The sequence below is a fragment of the Canis lupus genome, chromosome 7 (assembly GCF_003254725.2).
Source record: "Canis lupus dingo isolate Sandy chromosome 7, ASM325472v2, whole genome shotgun sequence".
Taxonomy (NCBI): Eukaryota; Metazoa; Chordata; class Mammalia; order Carnivora; family Canidae; genus Canis; species Canis lupus.
In genome coordinates, this window is record NC_064249.1 from 78,253,653 (window position 1) to 78,267,805 (window position 14,153).

The 14,153-nt window shown below is 36.2% G+C and overlaps 1 protein-coding gene across 10 annotated transcripts in view; it reads left to right on the top strand.

Annotated features, from left to right (window-relative positions):
• CEP192 (centrosomal protein 192) overlaps positions 1–14,153 on the top strand; it is a 157,525-nt gene that overhangs the window by 65,874 nt on the left and 77,498 nt on the right. For all 10 annotated transcript variants that reach the window (XR_007411689.1, XM_025429599.3, XM_025429595.3 and 7 more), the window contains exons 15-16: positions 1,447–1,573; positions 2,956–3,074. Coding sequence is in view for 9 of the 10 variants with exons in the window: in XM_025429599.3 (XP_025285384.3) it covers positions 1,447–1,573; positions 2,956–3,074 (246 nt within the window). In the remaining variant the exon portion in view is untranslated. The remainder of the gene's footprint in view (positions 1–1,446; positions 1,574–2,955; positions 3,075–14,153) is intronic.

Sequence of the window (14,153 nt, forward strand, 5' to 3'; positions counted from 1 at the left end):
AACATGATACTACTGTATTTGGAGCCTGGGTAGAGAGGGGCAGTGAACCAAAAGGAAGAATAGCAGCAGATAGAGGCTTAGTGCATCGTAAGAGTTGTAGTAAAGGCCGAGGTCTAAGAATGATTGTACAGATCCAGAAAAAATCAAGGATTCAAGACTGCTTTTGGATATAGAGTCAAAAGCCTTGATAAATTCCACATAGGGAGTTGGGTTATTGGAGGGAGACATATTAAACTGGATTTCACTAAACTACAGTTTGAAATAATAGCCATGGTATTAGCAAAGTCGATTTACAGAACTTAAATTTGAGACTGAACTGATTTTGATACCTTCAGTTTCTTTGACTGTCCTGATTGCACCTCAGAGTAGTGTTGAAGAGAAATGATGTTGGGGCTCCAACAAATCATATCCCTATACATTCCTATTTGTGCAGTGCATTAATTAAAAAAATGAAAAGAAGTGCTTCAGAGAGACTGATTTTCCATCTAGATTGATTGGGATTTTTGACATCATGAGACAAGTTGAAGAGTAAATGAATTTCTTACAAAATTCAAAACAAAGCACAAAACAAAGCACTGGCTCATGGAAAAATCTGTCATTTAGAGTTTCTGTTTTGGTTTTAGTTTATAAGATGTTACTTGCATTCAAGTTGCTTGTTCAAGGGAAGAAATTTCCACATGAAGATAGCCAAAAATCAAGTGCATTTAACGAATTTACATTTCAGGTCTATCAGGTGAAAGTTGTGTGAGAAAGACAGGTGGGAATTCCCTGCTCCTTAACACTTTCATCCAAGTGCTAGGAACATACCTAATCTTAATACAGATTTTTGAGGATATAGTATATAAAAGTAGTATATAAAATAAATACCCTTATGCTGTAAGTTTGTTTTTTTGTTTTGTTTTGTTTTGTTTTTGTTTTTGTTTTTTATGCTGTAAGTTTGAAGAAGGCAGGACATTTTCTTTTTTTTCTCATTAATATGTCACACTGATGATTAACAGTTCTTGACATAGTAGGTCCTCAATAATTACTGAAGAAATGTCATTTCTGGGCTATTTGAATTTGGATTTCTTAGTAAGAGCAGCTTATTTGACAGTATTAGTTTTGATGATTAAAGACAGCAGTAAGGAAATAAAACTAGACTTTTAAAGTACATCTCTAGTTATTTGAGTTTAAATAAAAAGAAAATTATTTGTTGAAGTAATTTAGCTACGTTACCCATAGTAAGATAAAATAGAATTTCTCAGGGACGCTTGAGTTGCTCAGCGGTGATCCTGGAGTCCTGGGATCAAGTCCCACATCGGGTTCCCTATATGGAGCCTGCTTATCCCTCTGTCTGTGTCTCTGCCTCTCTCTCTCTGTCTCTCATGAATAAATAAATTTTTAAAAAATAGAATTTCTTGAGAACAGTTGAAAATTAAGGAAATAATTCACGTGTTTATTTTGTAGCCATCGTTTGGTTATTTTATTAGATCACCAGAGAAGAGAGAACCTGTTGCTCTAATAAGAAAATCTGATGTATCCAGAAGTAATTTGGAAAAAGAAATGACTCTTGTTAACCATGATATATTTTCAGGTAATGGATTAAATGAAGGAGTTTTTGTAACTTTTTTTTAACCTATAAGTTAGTGGTTATGTGGTCATGTTCTTATGAGTGAAAATGTATATATTGTTTTGAATTTTTTCAGTATTAGTTAGAAATTTTATTTTTATATAACCCACATTGCCTTTTTAGCTGGGAACAAGTCAGCCAAAATCCACTTAAATCCTTTTGTAAAAAGCCAAACCAAACAAAATATAATTTGTTCAAATGGGCTAGTTAATTTTGGTCTATTAAACTACTGAGACAGTGAACTGTAGCTGTTATATTTAGGTAGACTTTGGTTAAAAAGTATTCTGAGATTTGGACTATGATAGTCTATGATAAATATCTATGACCTTTTTTTAAAAAAAAAGATTTATTTCTTTGTCTTAGTGAAGTGGGAAGGAGAGAAGGGGAGAATCTCCTGCAGACAACTGAGTGTGGAGCACAGTGCAGGGCTTGATCTCATAACCCTGAGATCATGAGCTGAGCTGAAATCAAGAGTCAGATGCTTAATTGAGCCACCCAGGCACCCTTCCATGATAAATATTTAAAATCAGACTTTTTTGATAATAACATTTAATTATTGAACAACTACTTTTTTGCTAGTACAATGCCTGGTGCTATGTATCATATGGAATTGTACAAGATATGCTCCAGTCCTTACAGAGCCTATATCTAGTGGAGGAGTTGGTTGGGATAAAGAGACTATATAGGTAATTAGTTGATGTTCTACGATTGTAAAGAAGTACTCATTTTTATTTACTTATATTTAAAGCATGTGTGCACATGCACAAGCAGTGGGGAGGAACAGAGACAGAAAGAGAGAATCTCAGGTAGGGTCCACACTCAGTGGGGAACCTGACACGAGGCTTGATCTCACAACCCTGAGATCATGCATGACCTGAGCTAAAAACAAGAATCAGACACTCAACTGAGCCACCCAAGTGTCCCCAGAAGTTCTCATTTTTAAATTCAGCTTACAATATATTTGTGAAAATTTAAAGCTGAAAGTATTAAGTGAATTTGTCAGTATTTGCAAGGGAAGATTAAAACCCACGATCTTCTTCAACGTTTAAACTTGGCAAAATCAAATTAATAGTGCTCTGATCCAGGAACGTCTGGGTGGCTCAGTGGTTGAGCGTCTGTCTTTGGCCCAGGGAATGGTCCTAGAGTCCTTTGTCCTAGTGACAAAGGATATTTAAATAGTATATTTAAAGTATATTTAAATAGTTTTTGTGAAGATGACTGATACGGAGGTCCAAAGACTCTTCCCTGGCAATTTATCATGTTGAGTGGTCCTTATCCCATAGATTGTTTCTCTGAGGAAGTGTATATGTATATATTGAAGTTGAGTTATTGTGTATTTTCTACAGGAGACTTAAAAACACAGCCAAACGAAGGATCAGTTACACTTCAGGCTGAAGAACTGGAGAGCATTTCACAAGTGGATGAAAGTGATAAGACATTAACTGTCAATAACAGCAAAACAGAGGTATCTTGAGCTTTCCATAGAGAAACTAAAACTGCATTGTCATTCTTGTTTAAGATCAACATAAGGTCAGGTGAAAAACATATGCAGTATAACATTGGTTTGGATTTTTTGGATTCAAAATTTATTATAAATGTCCTTCAAATTTTCAGAAACATATGAATCAATGTATAAATACACATGCTAAGTACATACCTATATAGAAAACATAAGCATACATAAATTTGTTTATAAAAAAACATAATCAGTTATCACAGCTTACTCATGTACACCCCCAGGTCAAGAAAGAAAATATCACTAGTATTCTGGAAACCATTATTTTGCCCCTTCGGAACACTACTCCTCCTATCTAATCTCTAACACTTAGTTTTCCTTGTTTTGGAACTTCATAAGAACTCAAATACCATGTATTCTTTTTCTTTAATATTTTTTTTCACTTTTGTTTACTAAATGCAATTATGTTGTTAGGTATAAAAGAAGCAGGGACATCTGGGTGGCTCAGTGGTTGAGCATCTGCCTTTGGCTTAGGTCGTGATCCCAGGGTCCTGGGATTGAGTCCCGCATTGGGCTCTCTGTAGGGAGCCTGTTTCTCCCTCTATGTCTCTGCCTCTCTCTCTGCCTCTCTCATTAATAAATAAAATATTTTTAAAAAGCATAAAAGAAGCATATTTTCATTATTGTATATAGTATTCTATTGTATGAATACCCTGCATTTGCTGTGCACATTAGATCTGTCTGTTGGACATGTGGAGTCTATCTTATGTCAATATGACACTGTTAAAATACTATGGCTTTATATGTCTTGATACCTTATTTTTCTTGTGAAGTATCTTGGCTATTCTCAGGCCTTTGCATTTCCATATATATTTTTATTTGTTTTTTTTTTTAAGATTTTATTTATTTATTCATAGAGACACACCGAGAGAGAGAGGCAGAGACACAGGCAGAGGGAGAAGCAGGTTCCATGCAGGGAGCCCAATGTGGGACTCGATCCCAGGTCTCCAGGATCACGCCCCAGGCTGCAGGCAGCACCAAACCGCTGCACCACTGGGGCTGCTCATATATATTTTTAAAATCAAATTGCTACCTTCAGCAAACCAGCCAACCAGTTAGCACTGTTAGGCTTTTAACTGGGTTCCACTAAACTTGTAGAACCGTCAAAATGACATCTTTATAGTACTGAATCTTATAATTCATGAAAATTATATATCCTTTCACTTAGGTTTTAATTTTTGTCTATATATTATGATTTTTATGTGTGTGTGCAGAGATTATTGCACATCTTTTGTTAGATTTTTTTCCTAACTTGTTGAAACAATGTTTGTTTTTAAGATTTTTATTTATTTGAGAGAGCATGAGCAGGGGGAAGGGCAAAGAGAGAGAGAAGCAGACTCCCCTCTGAGCATGGAGACCAGTGTAGGGCTGGAGCCCAATGCAGGGCTCAATCCCAGGACCCTGAGATCATGACCTGAGCTGAAGGCAGACACTTAATGACCAAGCCACCCAGGTGCCCTGAAACAATGTTTTAATACCTTTCTTAGCTTCACTCTTCTTTTCTGTGGCTAAACAGAAATACGTGTTTTTAAAAAATACTCAACTTGTATCTAACAGCTATGCTAAATTTACTAATAACTAACTATTATCTGTAGATTCTTTGGAATTTTCTATATGTACAGTTTTACCATTTGAGAATAACAATACTTTTGTTCCTTTCTGATTTTAATACCTTCAATTTCTTTGGCCTACCTGACTGCCTCAGAGCAGTATTGAAGAGAAGTGATGATGCTGGGGCTCCCTGACAGGGTGGGAAAGCTCTTCAGTATTTTATTTTTAAATTGGTTGTGTGCTACTGTGTGGTCATCTCCTCTTCGACAAAGCAGGAAAGACTATCCAATGGAAAAAAGACAGTCTCTTCAACAAATTATGTTGAGAAAACTGGGCAGCAACATGCAGAAGAATGAAACTGGACCACTTCTTACACCATACACAAAAATAAATTCAAGAAGGATGAAAGACCTAGATGTGTGAGACAAGAATCCATCAAAATCCTGGAAGAGAATACAGGCAGCAACATCTCTGACCTCAGCCATAGTAACTTCTTGTTAGACACATCATCGGAGGCAAGGGAAACAATAGCAAAAAATGAACTCTTGGGACTTCAGATAAAAAGTTTCTGGACAGTGAAGGAAACAATCCACAAAACTAAAAGACCGCCTACTGAATGGGAGAGATATTTGCAAACGGTGTCTCTGATAAAGGGCTAGTATCCAAAATAAAGAACTTAATAACAACACTGGAAAAAAAAAAAAAACCCCAATTAAGAAATGGGCAGAAGACATGAATAGACATTTCTCCAAAGAAGATATCCAGATGACTAAGAGACACATGAAAAGATGTTCAATATCACTCATACAACCAAATCAAAACATCACAAATACAAACCAGAATCACAATGAGATACCACCTCTCACCTGTCAGAATGGCTAAAAATAACCCAGAAGACAACAGATGTTGATGAGGATGTGGAGAAAGGAGAACCCTCTTATACTGTTGGTGGGAATGCAGGCTGCTGCAGCCACTCTAGAAAACAGTATGGAGGTTCCTCAAAGAGTTAAAAATAGAACTGCCCTACAACCTCATAATTGTACTACTAGGTATTTACCCAAAAGATTAAAAAATACAGATTCGAAAGGATACATGCACCCTGATGTTTATAGCAGCATTATCAACAGTAGCCAAACAACTATGGAAAGAGCCCAAGGGTCCACTGACTGATGAATGGATAAAGATGTGGCATATATACACAGTAGAATGTTACTCAACCATCACAAAGACTGAAATCTTGCCATTTCAATGATGTAAATGGAGCCTAGAGTATATTATACTAAGCAAAATAAATTAGAGAAAGACAAATACCATGTGATTTCCCTGATGTAGAATTTCAGAAACAAAACATGAACATAGGGAAAGAAAAGAGAGAACACAAGAGCCTCTTAACTATAGAGAACAGAGAGTTGCTGGAGGGGATTTGAGTAGGGGGATGGGCTAAATGGGTGATGGGCATTAAGGGAGGGCACTTGTTAGGATGAACACTGGGTATTATATGTAAGTGGTGAATCATTACATTCTACTCCTGAAACCAGTGTTACACTATATTAACTAACTACAATTTTAAAATTTGGAGGAAAAACAAATTGGATGTGTGCTGTAGGTTTTTATTTATCATCAATTTTTAAAATTCCATTCTGATATTTGTCTTCTAGTTTGTTTTTAACTTGTAAGGACATTGAATCCTGTCAAATGCTTTTTTGCATCTGTCAAGGTAAACATAAGCTTTCTTTTTTTCTGGTAATGTGGTAAATCATAAATAGTTTTTGACTATTATACTGTTCTATAGTTGGAATAAACCTATCCTTTTTATAGATCATTGGATTTGCTTTGCTTATGGTCTTTTTGGAAGTTTGCATCTGTGAGTGAGAGGAACGTCTTTTTGGTTTTGGGATCAAGGTTTTGATGGTCTCATTTTTGTCTATTTTTTGAAAGAGTGTGTGTAAAAATGGTGCTGTTTTATTTAAGATGGGTGCTGTTAGATTTGGGTAGAATACATTGATGAAATCTTCTGAATCTGGAGTTTTCTTTAATACTTTTTAATTGCTGAATCAATGTCTTTTAAGATTTTATTTATTTATGGGGGAGAGAGAGAGCATGTGAACACAGCAGGGTGAAGGGTAGAAGGGAAAGGGAAAGGAACAAGCAGACTCCCCACTGAGCAGGGAACCTAACTTAGGGCTCGATTCCAGGATCCCAAGATCATGACCTGAGCTGAAGTCAGATGCTTCACCAGCTGAGCCACTCAAGTACCCTTCAATTTCTTTAATAGTTATAGGACTATTCTGATGTTTAAAACTTGTGTCAGGGGGATCCCTGGGTGGCGCAGCGGTTTAGCGCCTACCTTTGGCCCAGGGCGCGATCCTGGAGACCCGGGATCGAATCCCATGTCGAGCTCCTGGTGCATAGAGCCTGCTTCTCCCTCTGCCTATGTCTCTGCCTCTCTCTCTCTCTCACTGTGTGCCTATCATAAATAAATAAAATAAAATGAAAAATTTAAAAAATAATAAAACTTGTGTCAGTTTTAGTAAATTGTGGTTTCCTAGGAATTACATCTTTTATCTAAACTTGAAAATATACTCCATACAAATTGATAAATATTGACCATAATATCCTCTTGTGACTGTTTGATTGTTTAGTATTTTAGGTTGGTTTTTTTTTTAACCTTTTATTTATTCATGAGAGACACAGAGAGAGAGGCAGAGACACAGGCAGAGACTCAGGCAGAGGGAGAAGCATGTTCCCTGCAGGGAGCCTGATGGCGGGACTTGATCCCAGGACCCCAGGATCACGACCTAAGCCAAAGGCAGACATTCAACCACTGAGTCACCCAGGTGTCCCTAATTTAATTTTAGGTTCTTAAGGGACATCTTCATTGTTATGTATTAGCTTATGGAGATAACTGTTCAGCTTAACTTTTCTGCCTTTCTGCTTTTCTTATATAAACATCTGATGGTACAAATTTCCCTTAAAGGAAGGATTTTTTTGTGTCCCATACAATTTTTTTACATCATATATGTTTAGATATGTCATACTATCTTTATTCCATTTAATGTATTTCCCAATATCTCTGGTCCATTGTGTATAACAGGTGTATTGCATAGTTTCCAAACATTTGGGGATTTTCCAAATTTTTAAATACTGATTCTAGGCCTGTTGTACTGCCGTCAGAGAAACCTTGGTTTTAGTCCTTTGAAATTTTTTGAAACATGATAAATAGCTCAGGATTTGTTCCATTTTTTTATTTTTATTTTTTTTAACTATTTTATTAATTCATGAGAGACACAGAGAAGAGAGAGAAGCAGAGACACAGGCAGAGGGAGAATCAGGCTCAGTGCAGGGAGCCTGATGTGGGACTCGATCCCGGGACTCCAGGATCACGCCCTGGCTGAAGGCAGGTGCTAAACCGCAGAGCGACCCAAGGATCCCCTGTTCCATTTTTAAAAAATACTTTCTATGCATGTGACAGGAATGCCTGTGGTGTGATCCTTGGTTGGTTGCTTCTCTATATTTTATTCAGGTAAAACTTATTAAATCAGAGTGTTGAAACTGTATTTAAAATTATTGTACTTGTTCTTTGGGTTACTTAGATATTAAACTGTCACACTGTCATTATGAATTTGTCTGATATTCACTTTTATTCTGGTAGTATTTAAAAAATTTTGAAGCTATGTTTTTTAGGTACATACAAATTAGAATTGTTGTCTCTCTGAAGAGGGACACTATATCATACTTAAAGGGTCTATCCAACAAGAGGACCTAAAAATCCTCTTAATGTGGGATTTCATTGGTATTGGTTGTGATCTCTCACAACCCTTAATGTGGGAGCCCTTAATGTGGGAGCTGCCAAGTATATCAATCAATTAATAATTAAATAAAGACCTACTTAGATAATAATACACTAATAGTAGGAGACTTTACGGCACTTTCTGCAAATGACAGATCTTCTAAGCACAACATCTCCAAAGAAACAAGAGCTTTAAATGATACACTGGTCCAGATGGATTTCACAGATATATATGGAACTTTGCATCCAAACTCAACTGCATAAACATTCTTCTCAAAAGCACATGGAACTTTCTCCAGAATAGACCACATACTGGTCACAAATCAGGTCTCAACCGATACCAAAAGATTGGAATATTCCCCTGCATATTTTCAGACCATAGTGCTTTGAAACTTGAACTCAATCACAAGAAGAAATTTGGAAGAAACTCAAAACACGTGGAGGTTAAGAGCATCCTGCTAAAAGATGAATCAGTCAACCAATAAATTAGAGAAGAATTAAAAAGATTCATGGAAGCTAATGAAAATGAAGATACAACCGTTCAGAATCTTTGGGATACAGCAAAAGCAGCCCTAAGAGGGAAATACATCGCAATACAAGCATTCCTCAAAAAATTGGAAAAGACTTAAATACATAAGCTAAGTTCGCACCTAAAGGAACTGGAGAAAGAACAGCAAATAAAACCTACACCTAGCAGAAGAAGAGAGTTAATAAAGATTTGAAATCAATGAACTCAATGAAATAGAGACCAGAAGAACTGTAGAACAGATCAACAAAATCAGGAGTTGGTTCTTTGAAAGAATTAATAAGATAGATAAATCATTGGCCAGCCTTATTAAAAAGAAAAAAGACTCAGATTAATAAAATCACAAATGAAAAAGGAGAGATCACAACCAAGGAAATACAAACGATTTTAGAAAGATTATGAGCAGCTATACACCAATAAATTAGGCAATCTGGAAGAAATGGACCCATTTCTGGAAAACCACAAATTACCAAAACTGGAACAGGAAGAAATAGAAAACCTGAACAGGCCAGTAAACCAGGGAGGAAATTGAAGCAGTCACCAAAACCTCCCAAGATACAAAAGTCCAGGGCCAGCTGGCTTCCCAGGGGAATTCTATCAAACATTTAAAGAAGAAACCATACCTATTCTACTCAAGATGTTCCAAAGGACAGAAACGGCCACAATACTTCCAAACTCGTTTTATGAGGCCAGCATCACCTTAATTCCAAAACCAAAGACTCCACCAAAAAGGAGAATTATAGACCAATATCCGTGATGAACAGAGATGCAAAACTTCTCACCAAGATACTTGCCAGTAGGATCCAACAATATATTAAGAAGATTATTCACCATGACCAAGTGGGATTTATCCCCGGGATGCAAGGCTGGTTTAACACTCGTAAAGCAATCAATGTGGTAGATCATATCAATAAGAGAAAAAACAAGAACCATATGATCCTCTCAATAGATGCAGAGAAAGCATCCATGCCTGATCAAAACTCCTCAGAGTATAAAGATAGAGGGACTTTCCTCAGAATCTTAAAAGCCATCTATGAAAAGCCCACAGCAAATATTCTCAATGGGAAAAAACACTGAGAGCCTTTCCCCCTAAGGTCAGGAACACGACAAGGATGTCCACTTTCACCACTGCTATTCAATAAGGTCCTAGAAGTCCTAGCCTCAGCAATCAGACAATAAAAAGAAATAAAAGGCATTCAAATTGGCAAAGAGAAGTCAAACTCTCCCTCTTCGCAGATGACATGATACTGTACATAGAAAACCGAAAAGACTCCAAGATTGCTAGAACTCATACAGTGATTCGGCAAAGTGTCAGGATACAAAAATCAATGCCCAGAAATTAGTGGCATTTCTTTACACTGACAAGGAGACTGAAGAAAGAAATTAAGGAATCAGTCCTGTTAAAATTGCACCCAAAAGCATAAGATACCTAGGAATAAACCTAACCAAAGAGGTAAAGGATCTATACCCTAAAAACTACAGAACATTTCTGAAAGAAATTGAGTAAGACACAAAGAGATGGAAAAACATTCCATGCTCATGGATGATAAGAATTAATATTATGAAAATGTCTATGCTACCCAGGGCAAGTTACATGTTCAATGCAATCCCTATCAAAATACCATGGACTTTCTTCACAGAGTTGGAACTAATAATCTTAAGATTTGTGTGGAATCTGAAAAGACCCCAAATGGCCAGGGGAATATTTAAAAAGAAAACCAGAGCCGGGGCCATTACAATGCTGGATATCAAGTTGTACTACAAAGCTGTGATGATCAAGACAATGTGGTACTGTCACAAAAACAGACACATAGATCAATGGAACAGAATAGAGAACCCAGAAATGGGGCCCCAAAACTAATATTCAACAAAGGAAAGACTATCCACTGGAAAAAGGACAGTCTCTTCAATAAATTGGGGGAAATTGGACAGCCATGGGCAGAAGAATGAAACTAGACCATTATCTTACACCACACACAAGAGAAACTGAAAATGGATGTGAAAGCTCTAAATGTGAGACAATAATCCATCAAAATCATAGAGGAGAACACAGGTAAATTTTTTAACCTGGCCACAGCAACTTCTTGCAAGATACATCTATGAAGGCATGGGAAATAAAAGCAAAAATGAATTATTTGGACTTAATCAAGATAAAAAGTTTCACAGCAAAAGAAACAGTCAACAAAACTAAAAGACAACCTACAGAATGGGAGAAGATATTTGCAAACGTCATATCAGATAAAGGTCTGGAATCCAAGATCTATAAAGAACTTCTTAAACTCCATACCCAAGAAACTAACAATCCAATCATGAAATGGGCAAATGACATGAACAGAAATTTCACCAAGAAGACCTACACATGGCCAACAAGCACATGAGAAAATGCTCTGCATCACTTGCCATCAGGGAAATAGAAATCAAACCACAATGAGATACCACCTCACACCAGTGAGAATGGGGAAAATTAACAATAGAGGAAACAACAAATGTTGGAGAGGATGTGGAGAAAGGGGAACCCTCTGGCACTGTTGGTGGGAATGTGAACTGGTGCAGCCACTCTGGAAAACTGTGTGGAAGTTCCTCAAAGAGTTCAAAATAGAACTGTCCTATGATCCAGGAGTCACACTGCTGGGATTTACCCCAAAGATACAGATGCAGTGAAACGCCGGGACATCTGCACCCCAGTGTTCATAGCAGCAATGTCCACAATAGCCAAACTGTGGAAGTAGTTTCGGTGTCCATCGACAGATGAACGGATCAAGAAGATGTGGTCTTTATATACAATGGAATATTACTCAACCATGAGAAAGGATGCATACCTACCATTTGCTTTTTACATGGATGAAACTGGAGGGTATTCTGCTTTGTGAAGTAAGTCAATCGGAGAAGGACAAACATTATATGGTCTCATTCATTCGGGGAATACAAAAAATGATAGGGATTAAAGGAGAAAGGAGAGAAAATGAGTGGGAAATATCAGTGAGGGTGACAGAACATGAGAGACTCCTAACTCTGGGAAACCAACCAGGGTAGTGGAAGAGGAGATGGGTGGGGGGGTTGGGGTGACTGTGTGACGGGCACTGAGGAAGGCACTTGATGGGATGGGCACTGGGTGTTATGCTATGTTGACAAATAGAACTCCAATTTAAAAAATATAAAGAAAAGAAAATAGGATTGCTATCTCTGGTGAATCAAACCTTCTGTCCTTGTGTATGACTGCCTTTGTCTGCAGTTATACTTAATAATCTTACGTCTAGTCTTATATTAACATCGCTAACAGTAGCTTTCTTTCTTTAGTGTCTAGTTATTTAGTGCTTGCATGTTCTATCTTTTTCTATTTTGGTTTTAACCTTTCTAAATCTTTTAGATGTTTCTCTTCTAAGTACATAGCACTGAATTTTATTTTTCAAGTAGTTGCACAGTCTATTTGTATTTAGTGGAATTACCAATATATGAGCATTTGAATCTGCTCTCTATTCATTTTCATTCTTTTTCTTTTGTACATTCTGTGGTTTTTAAAAATTATATTATTCAGTTTCTTCCATTTATTAATTTGGTGATTATTTATTCTTTCCCTGTTATTTTAGTAATTACCCAAGAAATTATAACTTGTTTTCTTCACTGACTAATGTTAAATAAAAATTGGGTGGTGGTTGTTTTGTCTTTTTTGCCTTACTAAACATTACAAGGACCATAAAATACTCAATTTTTTCTGCTTCAGTCTTAAAAGATACCCCAAAGATAATAAAAAAGATACTTAAAAGATACCCTTGTTTCTTCTTTGTTTTATATTTTAATTCTCTTTTTAAACTCTATAAGCCATTATGATGGTGATGGTAATTACTATTATTACAGAAATTCAGTATGCATCTCTAATTTTCCATCTGAGATTAGTTTTCTTTTGCTTGAAAAATATCCTTATAATTATCCTTATAATTTCTTTTAGTAAGGGTCTGCTTGTAACGAATTTTCTGTTTTTGTGTCTAAAAATGTCTTTATTTCACTTTTATTTTTGAAGCATATGTTTGTTTAGTACAGAGTTCCATGTTAGAAATAGCTCAGCAATTTGAATAGATCATTTCCCATTTCATTTTAAAAGTCTGTTCTCAATCTTATTGTTAACTTTACTAAAGATAATGTATTTTACTATCTCTGGCCGCTCTAAAAATTTTTATCTTTGATTTTTATCTATTTTACTGTGATGTGCTTAGATAGCTTTTGTTTTATCCTGCTTAGTGTTTGTAGACCTCCTAAAATCTTGGATTGTTGACTTTCACAAATTTTAGAAAATTCTTAGCCAATATATCTTCCAAGAAACCATTTGTTCCATTTTCTGTCCTTTTTCTTTTGAGAGTTCAGGTACAAGTATGTTAGGTTTTCTCAGAGTAGCCCCTTTTTCTGTTCCTACTGTTCTGTTGTGTATTTTCTTTTACTTTCTCTTTCATAGTTCATTCTGAATTTTTTTTTATACTTCTAAGTCTCATTCTTTTTTCAATTGAATCCAATTTGTTATGAAATCCATCCACTGGATTCTTAATTTGTTACTGTATTTTTTATTATATGATTTACATTTAATTCGTTTTAATAATTTCTAGTCCTCTGATTCTCAGTATTTTATTTCCTTAAGTATGATTTAGAGTTTATGTTTTAGATACTTTAGATTTACTTGTGTTTTGGATTCTGATAACTTCATTGCTGTATATTCCTCATGAGTCTGTTTCTCTGTGATTTGAGCCGCATTGTCTTGGAACATCATGTGTCATTCATTAATGGAAGGGTGGACTTTTACATGAAATATCACTGAAATAATTTGAGGCCATGGGAGGTACAATATTCCTGATAGGATTTGTTTGCTTCTAACATGAATGAGGAATATTAGCAGTCTCAGATCACTTCAGTCCAGTTACTCAGATTGAGCTGATTGGAGCTGGCCCTGAGTCCTTATGAGGGCCAGCCTAATTTTGGTTTTCCTTTTCTCCGAAGGTGTGTAGCCCTTTGTGGTCTCATCTGAAAGCATGGGTGTTTACTACTACTACTCCCTACCCCTAATCATTGTTGGGCACGGAACTCTGTTTTTATACCCTCACTCCCATAAGAATAGCTTTACTGAGTTTCTTCTTAAAATGTTATCTCCAGCATCATCTGGAAGCAACAGATCCCC